The 24,476-nt window shown below is 53.0% G+C and overlaps 1 protein-coding gene across 1 annotated transcript; it reads right to left on the bottom strand.

Annotated features, from left to right (window-relative positions):
* Positions 1-1,874: 1,874 nt before the first annotated feature.
* Positions 1,875-24,332, bottom strand: LOC121439634 (CAD protein). The gene is made up of 44 exons (XM_041640166.1): positions 24,109-24,332; positions 23,755-23,894; positions 20,803-20,932; positions 19,866-20,008; positions 19,622-19,763; positions 19,105-19,276; positions 18,734-18,919; positions 18,491-18,603; positions 17,893-18,038; positions 17,493-17,624; positions 17,128-17,361; positions 16,785-17,006; positions 16,444-16,632; positions 16,087-16,211; positions 15,830-15,960; positions 12,280-12,392; positions 11,866-12,110; positions 11,446-11,692; positions 11,083-11,181; positions 10,715-10,939; positions 10,448-10,630; positions 10,051-10,269; positions 9,619-9,786; positions 8,794-8,976; positions 8,598-8,702; positions 7,996-8,235; positions 7,661-7,742; positions 7,344-7,510; positions 7,050-7,214; positions 6,783-6,914; positions 6,437-6,638; positions 6,048-6,238; positions 5,813-5,953; positions 5,539-5,640; positions 5,042-5,138; positions 4,374-4,418; positions 4,105-4,274; positions 3,947-4,021; positions 3,372-3,584; positions 3,094-3,219; positions 2,804-2,959; positions 2,617-2,718; positions 2,349-2,443; positions 1,875-2,258 (listed from the first exon to the last, which is right to left on the bottom strand). Exons 1-44 carry the CDS (start codon positions 24,188-24,190, stop codon positions 2,156-2,158), a joined length of 6,678 nt encoding a protein of 2,225 aa, XP_041496100.1. The 5' UTR covers positions 24,191-24,332; the 3' UTR covers positions 1,875-2,155.
* Between the last annotated feature and the right edge of the window lie 144 nt (positions 24,333-24,476).

The following is a 24,476-nucleotide window of genomic DNA, read 5'->3' on the forward strand; positions in this document are numbered from 1 at the left end:
TTGAGGCCAGGAAATTGAGTTCTGGCAGTTAATAAGAATCACATGGCACACTCAAGGTGGCTTCTCAACGGGTGGAAAAAAGCTCAGTCAGACATGGCGGACTTTATTGAAATGTTTTCTTTGCTAATAGCTGCTTTCATTTTATTTCCCAGTATAAGACCTCACTTCTGGTTGTAGTGAAGTTTATTCAATTTAGAGCTGTGTTATGATTAGGAGAGCCAAAGCAAGCAGGGCAGGAACACCTCCCACCACTTAGCAACTGAGGAGAGCGTGCATGCCACTTGGCAGCAAGTGCAGCCTCCACACAGGGACGGCTCCAAGTTCTGCGAGCCTCTGCGGCGGGCTAATGGTCTCCAGGCTTACACTTGTGCAATCTCAGCAGAGAAGTACTGGAAAGGAATTCTGAACATCAACCCATCCAGCCCACCCCCAGTTCGAGGAGTGATGGCTGAGGGGGCTGGGTTTTCAAGACTGGAAGGGACTCACCTATTAGCAGGCCCAGCTGTTTCAGCCCCCTCTAGGGTACAGAACCGAACTCACTCACCCCAGCTGCTCCTCAGACAGCACCCAGGCTATGACCCTGTTTCTTTCAGAACTGAAATACAAATCTCACAGCCTGCTGTGGTCTCTCAACTCTACCCACTAGACGGGAACCCTTTGCCACGCCTGGCTCGCGCTGCATGGCAGGCAGGCTATTTTCATTGCTCTGCCAGGTTGTGGTGTATGTGAGATTTTCAACCACTTCCAGGCCTGTCCACCAAGCCTTTGTGAGTCTCGATCTCTGCAAACCGGTTCCAGCTCTTTGATATATGTGGCCTAAAAGCCAGAAATGACGAGTTCCTAATAGAAAGACGCATTTGAAACTAAGCAGGCTGTGAGCAGTCTCACAAGCTACCCGCCAACTTCTCCGAGCCAGTCTGCACAGCTGAGAAAGGCGGAAAGGCTGAAAGACTGAAGGGAAATGGGCATCGAGTTTGTGTTGGCGCCACCTTTAAAAAGGCGATTCTTTCCCCTCGCTGCAAAGTGCACCGCTGAGCGGAGACCGGGTAGTCTGGACCACTGGGAGCTGATGTGTGGAAGGTCAATCTATAGAAACCACGGCATGTCTTTCTATAACCTAAAACTGGAAATCAAAGGAAGGCCAGATGTGATGGTACAGGCTTCCAACCCCAGACTTGGGAGCGAGGGCAGCTGGGGCTATCAAGCAATTCCAACCATGCCTGACTTTGTTTCAAAACACAGAAAACAAATGAGTAAGTGGAGTGAGTTGATTATCTTCTGTGCTCCCAGGGAACATGGAGCTTTATGCCCAGGGCGTGCCAAGTCAAGTCTGTTGTTCAAGTTCATGGACCAGAACAGCCTTCTCACAGCCTTCACCTGCAGCCGCAAGAGCTACTCCCCCTTAGCACCTACCCAGGGCCCCATGCCAAAGGCTGCTCTGCTCTCCATGGCATTAGGCAGTGGTCCCCAGAGATAGTAAGTGGGGTTCCCCATACTGATGACAACTGGAGAACCCCAGGGTGAGGTTCTGGGGTATGATGGCAACCCAGGCCACTGAAGGCCAGGGCTAGTCAGGAAGGAGTCAGTGTCTGGAGAAAGTGAATCTCGGCAGCTACAACCCAGTGCACAGCCTCCCTTCTCTAGGACCTGGGTGTTCTCCTAGAAGGCCAAGCCCCACTGCTCAGAGGGCTTGGATTGCAACTTAACACCGAGTAGGCTGGACACAAGCCAGAGTCTCTAGGGGAGCTTCGATGTCCAGCAAACACATAACTTGAGCACCAAGTGTCAGCCCGAGCCCCACAGAGCCCAGTGGGGGTCTCTCATCCCACCACAGACTTCCTCTGCCGGCCCACGGCGCTCATGAGGAACCAGGGACTGTTTGGCTATTTATTATAGTCAGTAGAAAAGTAACTGTACAGATTTGAGTGTAAGAACGGAGATGAGGCAGAGGGGCTCCCAGTATTAAAGACTGCACCCCCAAGAAGCCAGAGAATACTCTAGTCTGGGGCTTAAAGTGTGGTCTCGGTCTGTACATTTATATGCCCGGGCTGTCTGGATGCCCCTGGACGTCTGCTAAGTGTGCTACCCCCGTAGGGGGCATTGGGATTTCTTGCCCAGCAGCGGGGCCTGAAGAGACAACGGAGGAGGCCGGGCCCTAGAAACGTCCGAGCACAGTGGCCAGCAGAGCCATGCGGATGTACATGCCGTTCTCAGCTTGGCGGAAATAGGCCGCACGGGGGTCCGAGTCCACCTCCACGCTGCAAGAGAAGGGGAGTGTTACCACCCAGCTCCCGGAGAGCCTGTTCCGGTGGGCACGCGAGGGCTTCTAAACAGCAGGGCCATATCACCTTATCTCATTGACACGCGGCATCGGGTGCATCACCACCATCTTTTTCTTGGCTCGGGTCATGATGTGGGGAGTGAGGATGAACTGACCAAAGCACTGCAAGGTAGGCAGGGTCCCCATTAGGTTCAGGACAGAGGCGGCCACAGCTGGGGCAACCGAGGGGTCTGGAACTTAGTGGTGCAGCTCCAGCGCATGCCCAGCCTTCCCACCCTCTTCTATGGATGCTCTACAGCCCAGCCCCGGGCCTCTGACGTAAGCCTTATGCTCACAGCTTCGTATTCTTGGGCAGAGCCAAATCGTTCTTTCTGGATGCGAGTCATGTACAGCACATCGGTGTCGGGCAGGGCCTCCTCGATGCTCTCAAACTCCTCCTGGAGAGGGAGCCCATGAGTCAGTACTGAGTTCTCACCACCCTCCCCTCAGCCCCCAGGGTGTGATAAGCCACCAGGAGCTCACCTGTTTGGTGCCCCGGGAAGCCACAAAGTCCCGGACACTGGCTGGCATGCGCAGGCTGGGAGGTGCCACGTAGCGTAGGCTCACACGGTACTGGGTGAGCAGGCAGGCCAGGGAGTGCACTGTGCGTCCATGCTTCAGGTCACCTACCATGGTGATCTAAAGGAGGCAGAAGTCACCAGATAGACTCACAGCAGGCACCCGTTCTGTCAGCTCAAAATCTTGGCCCTCAGGACTAGAGATACCACTCCTGGACTGCCTCCCCCGCCCCCCAGAACTCCTGGCGCCCTCACCGTCATGCCGTTGACAGTCCCCAGCTCTTCTCGGATGGTGAAGATGTCTAGCAGGGCCTGAGTAGGGTGCTCTCCAACCCCATCTCCAGCATTGATCACTGGTCTGCGGCAGTGCTTGGCCGCCAGCTGGGAAGACAGGAGCCATGTGGAGAATCCCGCCTTCTCCATTTCCTAGGTCTCTTCACCCGTCCAACCCAACCTTAGACTTGTGGGCACAGGACATGTGGGCAGGAAGGGACACGATGTTCCTCGGTCCAGCCTTAGCCACCCCACCTCACCTCCACAGCCCCAGGCTGAGGGTGCCGGAGCACAAGGACGTCGGCATAGCAACTCATGGTCTGCACCGAGTCTGCGAGGGACTCGCCCTTCTGGACGGAGGACGTGGCTTCTGAGAAACTGAGAACAGCACCCCCAAGCCGGGCCATGGCTGCTGCAAAGGAGCTGCTGGTGCGGGTGCTCACCTCGTAGAACATGGAGGCCATGACCTTCCCCTGGGGACAGGACAAAGTGGAAGGGTGTTTTGTGTATGTGCGCCTCGGGAATGTGCACAGGGCAGCACTCACCCTCCTCTTACACCAGAGGGCACTGAGACCCTCCCCTCGACCTGTCACAACTTGACATTTTCACAATAGCGTGACTGGAAACTAAAGCCACCCGTGTGTAGCTATCCCGAAGAGAAAACATCACAGCTGTCTCCTGTGACTACCCCCATGTGTAGGTCAACCATGGCTGGAAAGCAGCCAAGAGGACAGGGCCAGATTGCAGGGACCTTCCAAGCAGAGGCGACAGCACAGTCTGACGTATTCACGAAGGGACCGGGTAGACCCACTGCCCACTACACCGCCCTCCTGACCTTGAGGATGTCGAGGCTCCGCTCTTTCTGCACCATCATCCGCAGCGTGTGCGCCACATTGAACAGATGGGACATCTGTGAAAGAGTGAGTCAGCCCCATGGCTCCTGCCACCAAATCCTCGAACTCTGGGTGTCCCTGCCCTTTATCCCCCAGGCACCTGATCCTTAGTGAACTGCTTGACAGACAGGATGTGTTGGCCCACTAGGGAGTGTAGCAGAGGTGACGTCTGGGGGTGCAGCAGGCCAGAAGCCCCCAGGTTCTGAGGTGATGCTTGTCTGGGTACTGGTGGTGCAGGGTAGCAGGGGCCATCAGGGGTTCCCATCAGCTCTGCAGTGAGGGGGAGTACAGAGACAATGGTCAGAAGGCCACCATACTTGGACCGGACTACAGAGGCCCCTGGGTGAATATGCATTAGGCTGGGCTCACCTGGCTCCACTGTCTTCCTGGATGGCTTCTCTTTGGGTTCCTCGGCTGCAAAGGGCAATTGGACAGAGGTCACCTGGTGGCTGTGCTGTGGTGGGCCCAAGTCACAAGGACCTCTGTTCCCGGTGTTTGTGTTAATGCCACCTCAAACCACAGGTGCTACAGCAGGTTAGGGGGGAGCAGGAAGGATGCAGCAGCTACGGGAGGGACCCAGGACTCCCTGAGGGATGTGCTGCATGGGCCAATGGTGCCCTCCCAGGGCCTTCCCAGCTGGCATCAGGGATCTGAGGCAGAGGAATGGCCAAGTTCACACCAACCAGCAAGCGGGATTTACCCCATGCTCGGCTGCCCCATGAGATCCCAGCTCCAGGGCGGAGGTACATAGCTGCCCACAACGAAAAAAGGCCTGTGAGAAAATGCTATGGGACGCTTGCTTCATGCTGTAGAAATTACTTTAGTCAGAGAAGGATGCAGTGGCGCAGACTAGGAGCAAGGGAAGGAGAGTGAGGCCAGTAAGGGACAAAGGAGCCCCGAGAGGAAGAGCCTGAATCATTTCCTGGGCAGTTGAGCCCCAACCCTGGCCCATTATGGATGCTGGAAGGAACAGTACCCAATCCCCACACAGGTCAGTAGGAATGAGCCTGTATCCCGTGCCACGGGACCCATCTTACCTGGCAAACCTGGGTCAGAGGCTCGGTGGATTCGGGGTGGCAAGTGGAAGCGGCCATCAGGAAGGCCTGGCATGACTCGGCGTGGTCTCTCGGGGGTCTGAAATGGAGATGGCCCAGCATGTTGAAGTGACTGACCAGCACTGGCCCACATACAGTCCCTTAGGAAAAGCCAGGGTCCCCAGTGCAGAGCCCACCCCACGGCACCTCTGTCCTGCTACAGTCTCCCAACATGCCGCCAACGGTTGGTAGACACAATTGGCCTGTTTGAGGTATGTGCCAATCTAACAACAAGGCCTGGGCAGACACAGTAACTTGTGATTCTCAGAGCTGGCCTTCCTAAACTCAAAGCCAGGTCCACTCTGCAGCAGCCAGGGATCAGGTAGTGTGATCTCGTCTGTCAAGTGTGGCACTCTCCGCCAGTGAAACTGCTGCTGGCCCAGCCCTAGGGCACGCCCTTCGGGCTGATGGCCAGATCCAGCCCGGGGCAGAGTGGTTACCGTGGTTATTTCTGCGGTGGCAGGAGCTGAAGGAGGAGGCTGGGGAACAGCTCCCTGAGGCCACTTCCGAACATCTTGTCCATAGCCCGGGGGTACCAACACCTGCACACAGAAGGCAAGGGGCGTGAGGGAGAAGAGCGCACAGGGGCTCTTAGAGAAGCAGACACCAGCAAGCAAATGTCACCTAGGACACGGCAGTGGGTCTGTACTGGGCAGGGTAAAGTGAGAATCCTGCCAAGACGTCACCACCGAGACCAACCGGGGCCACACGTACCTGTCCGTCGATGTAAGCAACCTCCCCTCGCAAGACCACACGGCGGATGGTACCCTTCACCTTCTGCCCTTCAAATGGGGTCCAGTGGGCCTTGGAGAAGGGCATGTGGCTGGGGATTGTCCACTCGTGCTCCAGATCCACCTGCCCAAAGGGTCAAGGGTCACACAAGGGTAAGGTCACCAGAGCACAGCTCTGGGGGTGGCACCCTCCCCACCTCTGGTCTCTGTCCCCACACCTCTACATAGGTGTCCTCCTGAAGGGGCAGGTGGAAGATCCGCCGCGGGTTGTGGTGCAGGCGCTGTAACAGGTCATCCAGACTGAGGCGGCCCTCGCTGACAGCCGTCAGCAGGAGCGGCAACATGGTCTCCAGTCCTGGGAAGCCAGGTGGAGGCTTGGGCCCACACTTCTCCTCCAAGGTATGGGGAGCTGGAAGACAGCAGCTATCACTCTGGGGGGGCAGGTCCGGACACCTCATTCCAGTCACCGTCTTCACTCCCAACCCCGGTGGTCATGCTTTTCTCTGTGGCCCCTCTGGGGCTTGGCCCCTGCACACATAGCCAGCCTCTCATCTTCACCCCTTCAACCGCACTTGTCAACTACCAATTACCAAGTCCCTGAACTCACCATGGTCTGAGGCAAAGCAGTCAATGACAGCCATGTTCTCCCACAGAGCTTCCATGTCCTCTCGGGAACCAAGCTCCGGCCGGACCTCTCCCTTCCCAGGTCCCAGGCGCTCCAAGTCTTCCCGGTTTAGGAAGAGATGGTGGGGTGCAACCTCACAGGTCACTGGCAGTCCCTGGGCCTTCGCAGTTTTAATCAGCAGGATCTAGAGAGAAAGCAGGGCGATCCACAGGGGCCCCCAACGTGCTCCGCCCCACAGAGTCTGAGAGCACTGAGGGCCAAATGTGACAAGGGTACCGTACTGGCTTGGGCTCCTCAACTCCCTTCTGGCGACCTTTGCCACACTCACCTCTTCCTTCCGAGCCACGTGACATATGTGCACTGGGCGCTGGGTCAGCTGAGCCACCATGAGGACCGCAGCAACGCTCTGCCGCTCGGCATGGGCCACAATGGGGAGGTGGGAAGGCCAGGTCTCAAAATGCTGGGCAGAAAGAATTGATGAAACTGATGAGCTTTTGATTCCCTGTGCCCCAGAAGAACCTGAATCCCTTCTGCTGACAGCCCACACAGACAAGGCCTTAAGCCAGGAGACAACCTGTGGTGATATATTTCCTACCTCCATCCACTGAGCCACGCTGTCCAGCCGTAGCTCAGAGAAGGTCTCATTGAGGTAGAGCTTTAGCCCCGCTGCAGACCCAGCCACAGCACCCAGAGTCCCTGCGTTTTCAGATGAAGCCCCAAGGAATAGGGCAAAGTCACAGCGGGCACCAGCCTCTGCCAGCTAGAGAAGATACACACAAGGTAAGGGTTGCTGACATCCATGCCCACACACCAGCAAGGTACCAGTGGCCGAGGTCACAGGAAGGACAGAGAGAAAGAAGTTCAGGTAGGCAGGGGTACAGTGGCTTACCTTCTGGGCCAGGGCCAGAGCAGGGGCATCAATGATGGGGGGCCGGGTGTTAGGCATGGCACAAACCATGGTGACACCCCCAGCCAAGGCAGCGGCTGTACCTGAGGCAAAGTCCTCTTTGTGTGTCCCACCTGGTTCCCGAAGGTGCACATGGACGTCTATCAATCCTGGGGAATGTGAGGGGCAAGGTCAGAGTCGGAATAGGAGAGAATTCACAGCTGCTGATGCAAGCCCCTCAGTCAGGAGCACCATGGACCGAGGGAGCTCAGAACAGAGCCTCTAGGAGCTGCCATCAGTATCCCGAGAGACATACTCACCAGGTAGTCGCACCAGCTTCTGGGAGGTCATGCAGTCTACATGGACTTTCAGAGGAGGGGCGGGGCCAATCTGACCTAGGGCCTGCAAGGGGAGGGCAGTCAGGACAGGCTTAAAGGAAGGGTGGCCTTGGGAGGTGAGGTAGAAGTGAGTTCTCTCCATCCCACCTCACTGCCTCTGGACCCACAAAGCTGCACCCACACAGCCTTTCCACACGCCCCCTCCCATCACAGCAGCGGCCAGCAAGTGGGACCATGTCACAGGCCACCTCCCAACCCCCAGACCACGTCCCCCCTCCCCCATCACAGCAGCGGCCAGCACGCGGGGATCATGTCACCTCCACAAAGAGTTTGGTGCACTTGATGTCGATGATGAGAGGGACAGAGAAGTCAGCAGCCAGGCGCCGGGTACGGTAGCCCTTGGTGACAAAGGAGGAAAGACGGCGACCCCCAGCCCCGCGCATCGACAGGTTGATCACTAGCTCAAAGTGATTCTCAGCCAGCTGATCCAAGATGCTCCGCTGGGGTGGGCACTCGCCATCCACCGCCTCTTCAAAGTGCCAGTCCACAGCAGTTACCTGCCAGCCCAAACGAGAGTCAAGGCCAGCCTCACTTCCGCAAGCGCCAGGGAGGCTTATCTGAAAGGCTCTGGTCCCTCACAGGCTGGGGGCGAGGCGTTGCCTCTATTTGCTATTGGCAAGGTATAGTTCTCAACAGAAAAAGAATTTCTCCTGTGTGCAGTAAGTATGAGCTCACACGCATGTACACACGCACAAGACTTGGGAAGTAAAAACACAAGACCATCAACACGTCAACAGTGCAGGAGAGCCTTTGAGAAACTTCTTTGCTTTCTTACATACCCTACTTGGTCTACACTGGGGAAGGGGAAAAGGGGAGCCTCCTTTGGGGCCAGAGGGGTTGATGGGAGGCCACCACGTACCTTGACCCCGTGCTCGGTGTAGAAGTCAGCCGTACCCAGACTGGCATAGAGGCTGTATCCCAGGCTCTCCAGCAGCCGCACAGTTGGGAGCAACTCACTTTTGTTCTAGAACCGGGCAGGTGGAAGGAGACGAGTGAGTCCTGGTCTAGGAAGCTGAAACCGTGTGACTTCCCGCCTCCCCCGGCGGCCTTAGTACCTTGTAGCTGCCAATGGTCAGAAGGATGTTCTTCTTTGGGATCTTAAACCCAGTGCTGAGCATGGCTTTGAGGTAGGCCTCACAACGGCTCTCTCCAAAGCCAGCCACCTCTCCAGTGCTGGTCATCTCTACGCCCAGCACCACGTCAGCACCAGCTAAGCGTGAGAAGGAGAACTGAGGCACCTGGGGGAGCAGCAGGACCAAAGTGTCGGAAGAACAGGCAACAAAGAGGCCCTGTCCCCATCACCCCGGCACAGCTGTTCCCACACTGCCTCCACCCTGGCTGTTTCCTGGCCCCAACACAGCTAGCTCCAAGAAGCTCTGTGAATCCAACAGCCGTACCATTCTTGAGACTCAGTTCCAATACCACCCCTTCTCCCAAGCTTTCCCAGAGCACCCTTTTGGAAACAGCATCGCCCGTCTCTAAACTCCTTGTACATTTGGTTTATAACTTGGTTATGTAGGTGTATCACAGACTGTTCCAGAACAGGCTATTTCTGGACCAAACTTCTTTTGCCTCCTACAGGGTAAGCTCTTAAGGGATGATGACCATCTTATTATCCCAAGGTTGGGCATCGATGCCTTGCGTGGGTGAGGGTTTATCTGCTCATTGAGCACTCCCCCTGGGCTGAGCGGCAGAGCACTTGTCTCGCATGCCTGAGGCCCTGGGTTCAAGTCTCCAGTACCACCGAAAATAGAAATAAATTAATCAAACAAAGCAGCCAGGTGTTCCACAGTTTGCAGAACCATCTAGTTTTTAACCTAAGTTCTTTGTAACAATGACGGACTTTGTACACCAGTCTCAAGGGCCCGTGTTCTCCTTACCTTTACTCCCACGACTCCAGAGCCGGTCATGAGCCCCACAGGTTCTACCTTCTCTCCCATGATGATCCTCGTGGCCAGCGCCACTAGGTCAACACCTAGTGTTTTGGACACGAAGGGGAAGGAGCGAGAGACACGCACATTGCATTCAATGACTTTCAGCTGGTCATCCTTGGGGAAAGAACATTGGATCAGGCCCCGTACAGCCCAGGTGCACGGACACTGCTCTACGAACCTTAGTTCTCACCCTCATTCTCGAGTCTGAGTGATCAACTGGGTGACTGTCACCAGCCCTGACAGTGCTGTGGACTCTAGAAATGACCCCTTCCCTAGCTCTGCTGCCTATATGGATGCCTACATATGCCCCCCAGCAGTGAAACAGGCAGAGAACACGGAGGAGCTGTAGGCTCTGGTCCCTTCCTGTCGACTTATTACCTTGGCAATGAGCTGCAGATTGAAGGGCCCAGTGACCTGGAGCTCCTGGCCCACAGCATGCACAATGGCTTTGATCCGCTCCAGAGTTTTGGGGGTGATGTCCTGTGGGGGGGTCACTAACGTAGCATCCCCTGAATGCACGCCTGCATTCTCCACATGCTCAGAGATGGCAATGGCCGACACGATGCCATCACAGGCCACAGCGTCCACATCAATCTCCTGGGGGCAGACACAGGGAAAGGGATGTAGGCCAGGGCCATTTCCGATTCCTGCTGCCCTCCCCAAGAAGCTCCATTTGTGAGCCAGCACTAATACAATCCATCTCTCTGAGCCCGCTGTGCTTACGACTCAGCAAGAATGCAGCCTTCTCTGGGGCTGGCGGGGAGGAGACTCTCACCTTTGCTTCTTGAATGAATTTGGAGATGACCACGGGGTGCTCCTTGGAGACAGCTGCTGCACTGCTCAGGAAGCGCTCTAGGTCCCCATCAGTGTAGGCCACATTCATAGCAGCTCCGCTGAGCACATAGGAGGGGCGCACTACGCAGGGGTACCCCACAGTCTGGCAGAACTGGCGAGCAGACTAAGGGAACAGGTGGCTCAGCAGGGCTGGTCACACTCACAAACAACATCCAATCCCTAGGCCTCCTGCCAGGTCCCAGCCTACCTCAAGGTCACTGAGCTCACGCCACTGAGGCTGGCTGATACCAATGGTATCTAGGAGCCTGGAGAACTTGAATCGGTTCTCAGCTGAGTCAATGGCTTCGGGGGAGGTGCCCAGCACTCGGCATTGCTGCCGATGCAAAGCCATGGCCATGTTGTTGGGCAGCTGCCCACCCATGGACAGGATCACACCTTCAGGGTTCTCCAGCTCATAGATGTCCATCACCACCTGCAGTACAGGAGAGGGACCAAGGGCAACAGAAGGGCTCAGGGGGCTGAGCCTTCTCACTCGCTGCTTCCCTCAGCCTGATTAAGTGCCAAAGGACCTTGGGCTGCCCAGCCTGTCCATTCATTCCCTGGGTACCCCCTCACCTCAAAAGAGATCTCATCAAAGTAGAGTCGGTCACACATATCATAGTCGGTGCTGACTGTCTCCGGGTTGTAGTTCACCATGATGGTCTTATAACCCATCTGCCATAGGGAGTAGGTGCATTAACAATTACAAAGAGAAAGGGAGTCACAGCTCTCACTGCAGCCTGCCAGCCTCCTGTAGAACAGCTACACATGGGGAGGAGGAGACTCAGGCAGCAAGAGGGAGCAAGATAGCATAAGGAAGGACCCTAACCCAAAACCTACGACAGAAGGTGTAGCAGTTAACAGGAAGACCAGGATCTCATGTGGGAGGACAGACAACCGCCACAGAGAGCAGGAAAACGGGGAGCAAAGGACTCTGACCTTCCGGAGCTGCTGGATGCAGCCTACGGCACACCAGTCAAACTCAACACTGGAGCCGATCCGGTAAACACCAGAGCCAAGGACCAGGACGTGAGGTGTTCGAAAGTCGAGGTCATGGGTATTGCCCCAGTATGTCAGGTACAGGTAATTGGTCTGTGCTGGCCACTCAGCCGCAACGGTATCAATTTGTTTCACTGCTGGGCAAATCCCCAGTTCCTGACGTAGCTTCCGAACAGCCAGCTCTGTGCTAAAGGGACAGAAACACAGTTGGGCCTTGGGTATTGAATAGACTAATGAAGTAATGATAGGGCAGGGATGGGACGGAAAACATCTTATGGACAAATGAAGGCAAGACCGCCAGGTTTCCCACCAATACCTCCCTACCCTTGCTGGCCCGAGGCCCTCACCACCATCTCTGACCTCAGGACTGCAAGGGCAATCTGTTTGTCTGAGAAGCCAAGGCACTTGGCCTGGTGTAGCAGGTCTTGGGGCAAAGGCTGTCCACGGTGTTGTTCCAACAGCTGGGCATGGGTCACAATGCGCTTCATCCGATGCAGGAACCAGCAGTCAATGCGCGTGAGCTCATACAGGCGCTCCACTGAGTAGCCAGCCCACAGAGCAGCGGCCACCACAAAGATTCGCTTATCTGTTGGTGTCTCCAACTCCTGTCGGGGAAGGGCACAGATGGATGGGTGCAGAACGGTGCAGCGGTAGGAAGGTGAGAAACGGCAAATCACCACGTGACCGCTGCAGTTACTGTCTAGAGGTTCCAGCTGAGGGGCAGAGTGGAGCAGGGCCCACGTCAGGGTGCTTTCGGGAAGAAGAGCTGCTTACCACATCACTGACTGGCTTCACTGTGTGGTCAAAGCCCACACAGTTCTCATCCACCATGCGCAGGGCCTTCTGGAAGGCCTCTTCAAACGAGCGGCCAATGCCCATGACTTCACCTGGAGGAACAGGATGAAGGACAGAGAGTGGTGTGGGTGGGTACGTGTGATGATTGATGCCCAAAACGCTCACGGGCTTTATTTAAATCTTGGCCATGGTGGTGGGCTTCATGGTGCTTCGCCGTGAAGAAGCCTGAAAACCATCTCTTATTCCTACCATTTTCACAGACAAGCACAAACTGTCCTGACTGGACATGGAATTGGCATGCCGAAAGGGGCCTGCTGTTACTGGGATTTATTAGCTAACAGCAGCAGACCACACTACTGATGGTTGCCCAGCTCGTTGGCTTGCTTCATCCACACCATGATGGCACCATCTGAAATGTTTCATCCTATAGAACATTAAAAGGTCTGGATAACAGGAAGATGACCCCAGTACTCCTTGAATCCATCCCTAACCAATTGCATTTTTTAAGATTTGAAGGTCTACATGATAGCACAGGCTAGCGGATCTTTGTGAGTGTAAGGCCAGCATGGTCTGCATAATAAGTTTTAGTCCAGAAAGGACCACGTAAAAAGACCCTGCCTCAGAAACAAACAAAACAAACAAGGATTTGAGGTGCAAAGATAGTTCAGTCAGAATAGCATTTACCTAGCACCTGAGTTCATGTCCTAAAACCCAGACAAAAGATCGGTGTGGGGGCACAGCTTCCAGTCCTAGAACTGGGGATGGGGATCACTGGCCAGTCAAGAGAAAGGGGAGTGGGTGACAGCATGCGGGGTTGTCCTCTGGCCCCCTCACGTACCAGTCAGCACACCCACCCAAACCCACACCCAGACAAGCATGGGCTTTGCTCCAGGGCTTCCCCCTATGTTTCATAGACAACTACAGTATAAACCTAAGTTCCGCTTTCCCCCACTCACAAGTACTTCCCCACATGGCCCCATAAGCAACTCCAATTCCCACACGCTTTCCCATCTTTTAACTGATGAATTACTAAAGGACATTGAGCTTTTAAGTGTGGATGGTTATGAGGCTGGGATATTTATTTTATTTCAGGTTACTACTTACAAAAAGATTTCCAGAAGTGCAAGGGCCCTCGGCAAGAGTAACTGTGTAGCCCTTGTCAAGTGCCAATTGCATCATATAAGCTCCTGTCTACAATACAAAGTATAAAGTGTAACAACCCCCTAAGAAGTGAGAATGATCATTTGGGTGATTTTTGCTAAATAGTATCTTGAAGGTTGAATGTTGTGGCTCATGCCTATCATCTCAGCATTTGTGAGGCAGAGGCTGGAGGATCACTCTAAGTTGGAGGCCAGACTGATACATAGCAAGTTCCATGCTAGCTATGGCTATATAGTGAGACCTTTTCTAGGGGGAAAAAATTAAGAGACTCAAGCAGAAGGATTGCCAAAAGTTTGGAGACAGTATCTGGGCTACATAGTGAACACGGCCAACCTCATCTGCAGAGGGGACAGTGCAGGGCCAGAGCCTTTCTCAAAAAGACAAAAACACAAACTTATAAGGAGTAAGCAGGAAGATGGCATTTCAAGAAGACTGGAGGAGTGTAAGACATTTCAAAGTCTCAGCCGGGACTCAATCTTTGATTGTCCTATTTCCAATCCATTTATTTTAACCATAATTTAATTATGGCTCCAGTCCCATGTTTATTATAATTTTCATATAACAGAAATTCATCTCCAGAAGGAACATCTTGGCAGCCTTGTAGGATTTCTAAAAATTCTGAAATAATATCTGAGCTGACTTACTTGTTCAAAAGCCACTCCCACTCTAAATGGAGACTTGGAGCAGTGACATGCTTCTCCTAATCAGGCGGCCCGCGAGCTAGGGCATGTGCATGCTCACCTGCGATGGGACCACCGCAGGGACACCTCAGAGCACACCAGCACTTAGGTCCCAGCCCGCTTCACCACTGCGTAGTCCTGACTGTCACACAATGCTCTGAAACAATCCGAGGGCTTTTGGTTTTGTTTTTGAGACAGGGTGTCACTCTCACAGGTTAGGCTGGCCCAGAACTTACTATGTAGCCCAAGCTGGCCTTGAACTTACAGTCCTCCCCTCTAACCCTCCCAAGTGCTAAAGTTCTTTGTCAGGTAACTAGTGTTGTCTTGCTCTGATCTCAACACTCTGTTAAGACAAAACTTCATTGTACATGCTGGAACTTGTTGCAGTTTAAAGCAACAGCCAGAACCTCTGATGGATGCCCAGCTCTCTGGCTTGCTTTATTCATCCCATGATGGCACCATCTGGAATGTCTCATCCTTTAGAATATTAAAGAGTTTGGATAACAGCGGGACGATCCTACTATTCTTTGAATCCACCCATAGCCAATTACATTTTTAAAAAGTCCACTTTATCAAGCGGCAGAGGAGGAGCTAGGCTGAGAATGGCTAGCACCATGCTGACTACCGTTTAGAAGGGATCACTGAGAGCAGCTTCCCACCTGGGCCTGGTGACCAGAGTTCAATTCCCGGAACTCACGAGAAGGTGGAAGGAAAGAACCGACTTACACATCCATACTGTGGCACGCACACGCCACCCTCACAGATATCACACACACAAACACAATAATGTCAAATTTTAAAAATTAAGTAGGATTGGGGCTGGAGAGATGGCTTGGCAGTTAAGAGCACTTGTTGCTTTTCCAGAGGTTCCGAGTTCAGTTCCCAGCACACACATGGTGGCTCACAACCATCTGTTCCAGGGGACCTGATATGTTCTGAGGCACATACAAATATGCAGGAAAAACAGTCACATGCAGATAAAATAAATGCCTAAAAAATAAACAAGGACTCACAGGAAAGCAAGAGTAATTCTCCCCTGAATTTATCAACCTAACGATGGGGCTGTGGAGAAGATGCCATGCAGATGAAGGTGCATCTAGGGGACCGGTCACAAGGATAAGGGGAGTAGTGAACAATGGCCTCACAGGACCTGGTTGTTCACACTGCTCCTTTGTGAGCCTTCAAACAGGTCACTTTCTTCCTGTGGCCCCTCCATTTACTCGGTAAAGAAGAGAGAAGAAGACCCCAGGGACTATCCCAACACAGGTTTCCAGAAGAGTCTGACCCTGCTCCTGATGATGACCATCCAACCTGAAACGCGCCCATTAACTCTGAAACCATTACTTCTAAGCTATTATCAATAAAGGAGCAGGGGAAACTCAGACCACACTAGACATCACTGACATTCTAGACCAGTGGTTCTCAACCTCTGGGTTGTGATCCTTTTGGGGATCACTTTTCCGATACTCATTCTGCATATCAGATATTTACATTATGATTCACAACAGTAGCAAAATTACAGTTCTGAAGAAGCACTGGGGCCATTTTAAGGTTGGGGGTCACCACAGCATGAGGAATTGTACGGAAGGGTTGCTGCATTAGGAAGGTTGCGAACCACTGGTCAAGCATGTACAAGGATGTAATGCCAGCATCTTGGCTCCACGGGACCCCAGGAGTGCGACACTCACCAACACTCTTCATACAGCTCCCAATCTTTGTACTGACGCGCAGGAACTTGCTGAGGTCCCATCGGGGAATCTTCACCACACAGTAGTCCAGGCTGGGCTCAAATGCTGCTGTTCCCCCGGTAACAGAGTTCCTGAGCATCAGGAAGTTGGGGTGCCAGACGGGCAGAGGAGGAAATGCAGGGGGAGCATCTCGTCACTCTCGCAATCCCTGTCTTCTGAATGCTTTCAAGTCCCCCCTCCCTGACACCCCCTTATACCTGAGCTCTGGCAGGGGAATGCCCAAGGCTAGCTTGGCTGCCACGTAGGCTAGAGGGTAGCCTGTGGCCTTACTGGCCAGGGCAGAGCTGCGGGAGAGCCTGGCATTTACTTCAATGATGTAATACTGCCAACGGGGAGAACAGAGAGAATAAGTCATTGGTACCTGACCTAGAAAAGTGTTCAAAAATGAAAGATGACTGCATCCCCAATAGGGTTGGAGTGAAAGGGCCCTCCCCAAGCTCCAACCCGAACCAAGATCCAGGCTTCGGTGTAGGGTGGGCAGGACCAACAAACCTCTTAACCTCAAGGTCCAAAGACCAAGATGCAATGGTGCAATATTAACTTCATGGGCTCACCTGCTCGGACTCCGGGTTCAAGGCGTACTGCACGTTGCACTCCCCAACAATCCCCAGGTGCTGGGTGACCTTGATAGCTGTCCGTCGCAGAAGTTGGTACTCTCTGTCATTCAGGGTCTGGCTGGGAGCCACCACGATAGACTCACCAGTATGGATGCCCAGGGGGTCTAAGTTCTCCATGTTACATACCTACGAAGGGGGGTGGTGGTCACCAACGAAGGAAGTCAGAAGAACCAGGAGGCTGCGTCCCCAGGTCCTGCTATGCCTGGAGCTAGACGACTCTAGATTCCGCTCTTCCCTGAGTTCAGAATGCCTGGGCCACCCTGCGCCCCATCACTCACCGTCACACAGTTGCCATAGGCGTCCCTCACCACCTCATATTCAATCTCCTTCCAGCCCTTCAGAGACTTGTCTATCAGCACCTGGCTGGTGTGGGCGAAAGCTGGGGCCACAAGAGCTGACAGCTCCTCTTTGGTGGAAGCGAAGCCGGAGCCGAGACCGCCCAGGGCAAAGGCTGCACGCACCAGCACAGGGTAGCCCAGTCTCTCGGCAGCTGCCTGAGCCTGCAGTGAGCAGAAGACGTGAACCAACAAGTCATTTGCTACTGCCCAGAGGGCTCCTGGACCCAAAGGAAATAAGATACAGAGGAAATGACGTCACTCTTTACCCAAGCACCTCACAAACCTGCTCAAGAGAATTTGCCGCTTCGCTGGGGGCTATGTGCTCTCCGATCTCAGCCATCCTGGCAGCAAAGGCTCGTCGGTCCTCCGTCAGTTCAATGGTCTCCACGGGTGTACCCAACACCCGGACCCCATACCGAGCTAGTACCCCAGCTTTGGTCAGCTCCACACCACAGTTCAGGGCTGTTTGGCCCCCAAAAGTCAGTAAGACACCATCTGGGCGTTCGTTACGGATCACCTGAGACAGGAGGTAGGAATCCAAACCATTAGGGGAGAGTAGATCAAAGCAGTTTAGGACCCTGTAGGTACCAGTGAAACCTCTTGCCCATCAAGAGTCCCCTCTTCCAGCCACCCTTATCTGAGCCATACCTGGGTTACGTAGTGAGGTGTTATGGGAAGGAAATAGACCTTGTCTGCCAGCCCCTGAGAGGTCTGCACTGTGGCAATGTTGGGGTTGATCAGCAATGTCTGGATGTTCTCCTCCTTCAGGGCTTTAATTGCCTGACAGGACAAAAATGGCCTATCAGCCTCCTCAACAGACAACTGAAGCCTTAGGCCAGCATTTCCCCTCCCTCCCTCCCTCCCTCCCTCCCTCCCTCATACTCCAGTCCTTAGTAAGGGATTTCTGTCCTTCACAACCTCATCCATCTGGATGCACGCAGACCTCCCTGGGCCATTTCATCCCTGCTAACAGTGCCCAGGCCTTAGTTCTTTTCCTTATGACTCCATGGGTCGCACATCCAGACGGGAGGTGACAGCCACACCTTACCTGAGAGCCTGAGTAGTCAAATTCTCCAGCTTGGCCAATGGAGAGGCCCCCGGAGCCTAGGATCAGAACCTTCCGTGGTGGTGGAAGCCCAGAACCAGGAATGGGAAGCCCAGGGGGACAGAGGCGTTGCGCCAACCGCTCTCTAACTGTGAACGCAAACAAAGTCATTGAATGCCAAGAGAGTGGGCCTCCAGGAGCCATGCAGATGGAACCCCTGTTCCAGAAAAAAAGCAGAGAGGCCTGAGGGAGCCCAGGACCTCTACCTCTGGAGATCCTTTTGACAGAGGCAGCACAAACTGCCCAGGGTTGTTTCTCTTCCTCCTTCCCAAACATAGCCTTTAGAATAAGTCCATCTCGGGCTTGTCTGGAACTAGCCCCATTCTTTTTTTTTTTTTTTTTTTGGTTTTTCGAGACAGGGTTTCTCTATAGCTTTGGTACCTGTCCTGGAACTAGCTCTTGTAGACCAGGCTGGCCTCGAACTCCCAGAGATCTGCCTGCCTCTGCCTCCCGAGTGCTGGGATTAAAGGCATGCGCCACCACCGCCTGGCTAACTAGCCCCATTCTTAAGTCCACATCTTGATTCTACAAAGCGCCTTACCTGTCTGGCCCCCGGGGTTCCCAGCTACAGCCTCTCTCACAGTTTCCAGAAATATATCAAAAAGCAGTTCCATATCTGAAGGGCCAGCGCGGTGCTCTGGGTGAAACTGGACACTGTCGAAGAGATTGAATGACAGAAACCTCTGACGTCACGGCTATGGTTGCGGCAGCCTCCAGGACCATGGCTGGGCTTTCTTTGCCCATCTTCATGGCCCCTTGTTGCCCCACGCACCCCCACACTCACCTGAAAAAGGGCAGGCTGTCATGTACAATGCCTTCATTGGAACAGTCATTGGCGTTGGTGAAGAGAGGAGCCCAGCCTGCTGGCAGCGAGTCTGCATCCACAGCAAACCCGTGATTCTGGGACGTCAGAAAGCAGCGCCCGGTGCCCACCAGTAAACAGGGCTGGTTGTGGCCTCGGTTTCCGTACCTAGAGAATGGGACAGAGTCAACCGCTCTCACCACCCTCTTCTGACTAAAGCAAACTCGGCCCTTTCAGATCTCATTGCTCCCAACAGCTCGACGCCAGTTTCCACACCAGTAACCCCCAGCTCTCAAGACAGTGCGCTCCTCGATTATGTCCCAAGTTTTGGCTCCTATTCTCCCAAGCCCCACCTCATTTTGTAAGTTTTGGCCCCAATGGCTAAAGCCAACAGCTGGTGTCCAAGGCAGATTCCAAACACAGGTCGGGGATTGGGCTCAGACAAGACGCGGTTCAGTGTGGATACCACACCAGGATAAGAGGCAGGATCACCAGGTCCATTACTTAGGAAGAGACCATCGTATTCTGGAACGGGCAGAAAAGGTGGTCATAAATGGGATTTCAGAGACACCCGAGGGCTGACGAGATGACTCAGCAGATAAAAGCACCAACTGTGCAAGCGTGAGGACCTGAGTTCGATTCCCAGAACCCATGAGAGACCTGACTTCTTAAGGCTGTATGGCACACACTTGTGCCCCCCCAATAATTAAAATAATAGATCTCACAACACACACACACTCGACCATGAAAATGGAGCCCCTGGTTTCTGCCTTCCTTCCTACAACTCACGCTGACTTTCACCACCTGTTCTGAGGGACAGCTCTCCTGCCCTAACAAAAGCTGCTGGTCTGCAAGGCCCCAGATACTCACTCTGGCTGTCTAATTTGTGGTTCCACGGTACCACAGTAACCTCAGCCCCAAGCTGGCAGAGACATCGGATCTGATTGTACTTGAGGCCACAGTCCAGAGCAAAGATCCGAGGGGCACCCCCTGCATTAAATACCCGTGGAGTCTGAGGAACAGAGAACAACAGTTGGTGGCCACAGATCGGCAAGTGAAGACATGCCCACACCAAACCCCGAGTTTACCCCACTTGTGGGCACCTCCTTTGTACCTTAATAGAGACTTCTGGTGCCAGGGGCCTGGCATTGGGGTCCACGAATGGCAGGGCTGAAGGCTCTGTCCCACTCTGGACCAGCTTCCCCAGTAGAGACCCTTGTTCCCGTAACTTTTTAGTCAGCTCCCGAGTGTCCACTCCTATTAAAACAGCACAGCCTCAGATGACAGTCACCAGCAAGGGCAGGCGTCCAGGAACACTCCCGCCGCTCCACAGCCCTAAGTCAAACCCATGGGCTAATGGAGGGACAGTGCCACGAAGTGACCCTGCCCAAAATAGCACGCCCAAGTTGACGCACGATCTAGAACGATCTAATTATTGAAAATAACTTCTAGAGAAAAACGAAAAGGCTCAGTGACACTATAGGAGCAAGAACATAAGCTGTAGTGGTGCAGCCAGTAACACTGGCCCTTGGGAAGTGGCAGGAGGGTCAAGCGTTCAAGGTCATCTTGGTCACACATTGCCTCTGAGTCAAGCCTGGGCTACGTATACCCTTGTCTCAAAAGCTCAAAACCAACACTCTCCCCCACCAAAAGGGGGAAAAGGGGAGACTACATGATTAATTCTCTTAAGGAAGAATAGTTTGTTTTCATGAAATAGTTACAGGATCTACAGATTGCATTTTACATATCAGCAGCTATCCACTGAGGATACCGCAGGGAGCAGAGCTGCCTTTCAGACATGCATTAGCCAAATGCAATGTAACCATGTAAAAATCTGCTGAGAGTCGGACTTAAACAGGCAAATCAGGAGCTACGTTTGCTTTCTTTAGAGTTTTTCCTTCTGAGCAATAGTTTGGATTCTTCTTTAATCTAAACTTTGCACATTTTGTCTTGCAACCTTAGACTAGGGAACTAACAGATTTCAGAAACCTGTTTCTTTCCAGCTAGGCCCACTGCCCTGCACCCAGACATCCCAGTGCATGCGATCATACCTTGCAGGCCGGGGATGCCATGCTGTTGCAGCCACTCATGCAGGGTGCAGGTGGCACTCCAGTGGCTGGGCGTGGGACAGCATTCACCCACCACCAGTCCTGCCACGTGGATCTCCGAGGATTCAAACCACTACAGATGGGAAGAGGAGACAGTGAGGAGTCCAGGACAACGCCCAACATTGTCCGCTCAGCCCCACACTGTCATCCCTTCCTGCTTTCACAGGTAGTCCTGAACAAGGGCCCAGAGTGCCCAAGGAACAGAGAATGGTACTTTCCCTCGTCCAAAAGCGAGTTTACAAGTCTTCCCTGTGAGCATCCGACTCTTGCATATCCACTGTACGTTAGCTTCCTTCAAAGATGGAACCCCTTCCACTTCTTCCTTCTGTTTCCAATGTGTCAGGAATGTGTACTTGCACCTGACACAGACTGGTGTGGGATTAAAAGCGTGAGCCACCACCACATGGATTTGTTTCAGCATTGATCTTGAACTCACAGAGATCCATCTGCCTGTTTCCCAAATCTTTGGATTAAAGGTGTGCGCCACCACTCCCTGACCTCCGGAAGTTTAGCTTTGCCCTTCTGATCTTTCCGCAAGCTTTATTTATTAAAACAAATAAAATACAACTATAAAAAGATATTCGCACAGAACATTACAATAGAACAAAGCTTACCAGGTGTGGTGCTGCACGCCTTTAATTGGATCACTGAGTTGGAGACTAGCCTAGTCTACAGAGTGAGTTCCAGGGCAGCCTGGACAGTCAGGGCTACACTGAGAAACCCTGTCTCAAACAAACAAACAAACAAATAAATTTAAAAAAAGTTACAGGGTATAATACCAGACAGATATGATGTATTTTATCATTTCATTTCAGATTATAATTTTAAAAAGATAACCAAATTATTACTCAAAAGAAGTACATTATAGTAAATTAAAAAGGACACTTTGTTTGGAGACAAGGTCTCACTACATAGTCCAGGCTGGCCCGAGATGAGCTATGTAGAGCTAGCCTGCCTCTACCTTCCCAGCACTGGGACTAAGTGAGTAGATGCCATACCTGACCTGGTAAGTTTTTGTGGAAGGGATTAAACGACATTCAAGACAGGCTGGTGGCATGTGTCTATAATCCCATTCCTGGGGGTTGTGGGGAACAAGGCAGAAAATTGCCGATCGTTGGAGGTCAGTATGGCTTAACAATAGTGAGTACCAGGCTAGCCTGGGAAACACAGTCTCAAAAAGAAAGACTCCAGGGAGGGAGGGGTATGAATTAGCAAGATCTTGTCTTGAAAACAAGCTAAGTGAAAAGTTGTATTTAAAGGCAAAATACTGATAGTTGCAATCCCAGCACTGCTGAGACAACCATCAGCAAGCTTGAAGGCAGTGTGGGCTTCACAGAGACCCTGGTCTTTAGTGATGATGATGATGTACTTGCCCCCGCACCTGCAATCTCAGCACCAGGGGAAGGGAAGGTGGGAGGGTTCTGAGTTCGAAGGTCAACCTGAGCTGCAGCCCTCCCCAGGGTAGGCGGACTGACCCCTGTACACAGCTTCAGACACAGCAAATGCATTGGGCTGTAGGAGACCTCAGGGTCTAAATTTTTGACAATTCACATGTTAACCAAATTCATAAGATACTAAGATGAAAATTAAAAAGCAGGTACGCAGCGGCTTATGATGAAAAACTTGCAGGAATAACAATTAGTGCGCCCTTATTCAGGGCAGGCTTCAAAAATAAGAATTAGCCAGGTGGTGGCAGCACGTGTCTTTAGTACCAGCACTCAGGAGGCAAAGGCAGGAGAGATCCCTGAGTTTGAAGTCAGCCTAGTATAGAGTATCATATATCCAAAACCAAAAAAATATAAAAATAATTTTAAAAGGAGGAAAAGATTGAAGGGTTGGTATAGTATCAAATGCCAAGACTTGGGAGACAGAGGCAGGTATTTCTCCGGGAATTCCAGGTCAGCCAGGCTTCGATAGGAAGACGCCATAAGACTGGGATCAGGGATTAAGCAAATTTTGTGAGAAATACTGTATCTAGTCAATGGTGATTTCTATTATTATCATAATGATTGTGTTAACATTTGTACCTCACTCGCAGAGACAACTTAGTTTCCAGATTTTACAGAATGAATGGGGAGGACCTCACTACATGAGGAAATTTGCAGCTTTGGAGCCTGTCCTGGAACTAGCTCTTGTAGACCAAGCTGGCCGAAATTTGAGTTTTCTATCTAGAAATAAATACTATTGAGAAGCAGAAAACGAAGCAATGCCCGGAGTCCAGATGGTGATTAGTGTCACGGATGTAGATGAACTGGCAATGACTGGTACTGGAAGGGGTACAACCCTGGGTTCCAGTTTCTTACCAACTTATAGGACCCTAAAGCAGTGGCTCTCAACCTGTGGGTCACGACCCCCAGGCCAAACAGCCTTTTTACAGCGGTCGCCTATGACCATTGGAAATATCAGATGTTTACATTACAATTCACACCAGTAGCAAAGTTACCGTTATGAAGTAGCAATGAAAATAATTTTATGGTCGGGGGTCACCAAGACGTAAGGAACTGTATTAAAGGGCCATCGCATTAGGAAGGCTGACTACCTAAAGGGTTTTGTTTGCCCCTATGACTGCTACTAAAAAATTTTTAAAAGCTTTATTGGTTCTTATGAAATAACTAGAAAAACTGCACTCCTTGCATTTCATTTGGATAACTACTCCCATAAGCCCTTTGCCATTTCCTGTGGCCCGTGCCTTTACCTCACACAAGACTCTGAAAGGGGGTACCACCTGGAGGCTCTGTGGTCTCCAGCTCCGCCTTTCAAGGTCCCCTAAAAGCCCTGTAACGACGGCCGCCTTAGCGCTTTCCGCTCTTTCCTCTAGGATGTCTAGCAGTGTGTCACTTCACCGTTAACTTCTGATCTGAGAAGGGATGTAGGGAAAGCACTGGGTGTGACTACCTTGCTCAGGCCGAACTCGTCCTCTTCATCTGAGGGAATGCCGTAGTTGCCGATGAGAGGGTACGTTAGCACTAAGATCTGAGCTTTGTACGAAGGGTCAGTGAGGGCCTCTGGGTAGCCGACCATGCCGGTCTGAAACACTGAAGAAAGAGGCAGGACTGAGTTCTGGCAAGGGCAGCCTTCAGAACACTGCCCCGAGCACAGCAAATCCCGGAGGAGATGACTGCTTCGGTCGTCTTCGTGGTGAAAGGGAGCTGGGGCTGAGGCCACCGCATCGGGGAGAGGAGTGTGCAGGAGGGGTGGACAGGTTAAGCAGAGTGGGATGAGGTCGGCAGCCCGCCCGGGCTTGCTTACCCACTTCCCCAGCAGTCGACACAGCGGCCCCAAAGGGCCGGCCCTGCAGCACCGACCCGTCCTCCAACACCAGGGCCGCCATGGGGTCGGAGCTGAGACCGGGCGAGCACAGAGACGCGGGAGGCGCGGCGAGCCTCACTGGAACCAAGCGAACACCGCGCGCCGGAGTTGGTCCACGTGGCTCACTGCGCGGAGCGCTGGAGAGCAGGCGGGCGCGGCAGGCGGGAGCCCTAATCGTACTGAGCAGAAGCACGACTGCGACGGCGCAGGCAGCCGGTAGCGTGAGGGGCGGGGCCGGGCACGTAAGGGGCGGGACCATGGGGTGGGTCCTCAGCATCACACCGAGCACCGAGCAAAACCCTGGAGAC

Source organism: Microtus oregoni, unplaced genomic scaffold (genome assembly GCF_018167655.1).
Source record: "Microtus oregoni isolate MIOR12 unplaced genomic scaffold, Mior012 000062F_ref0000492, whole genome shotgun sequence".
Classification (NCBI taxonomy): domain Eukaryota; kingdom Metazoa; phylum Chordata; class Mammalia; order Rodentia; family Cricetidae; genus Microtus; species Microtus oregoni.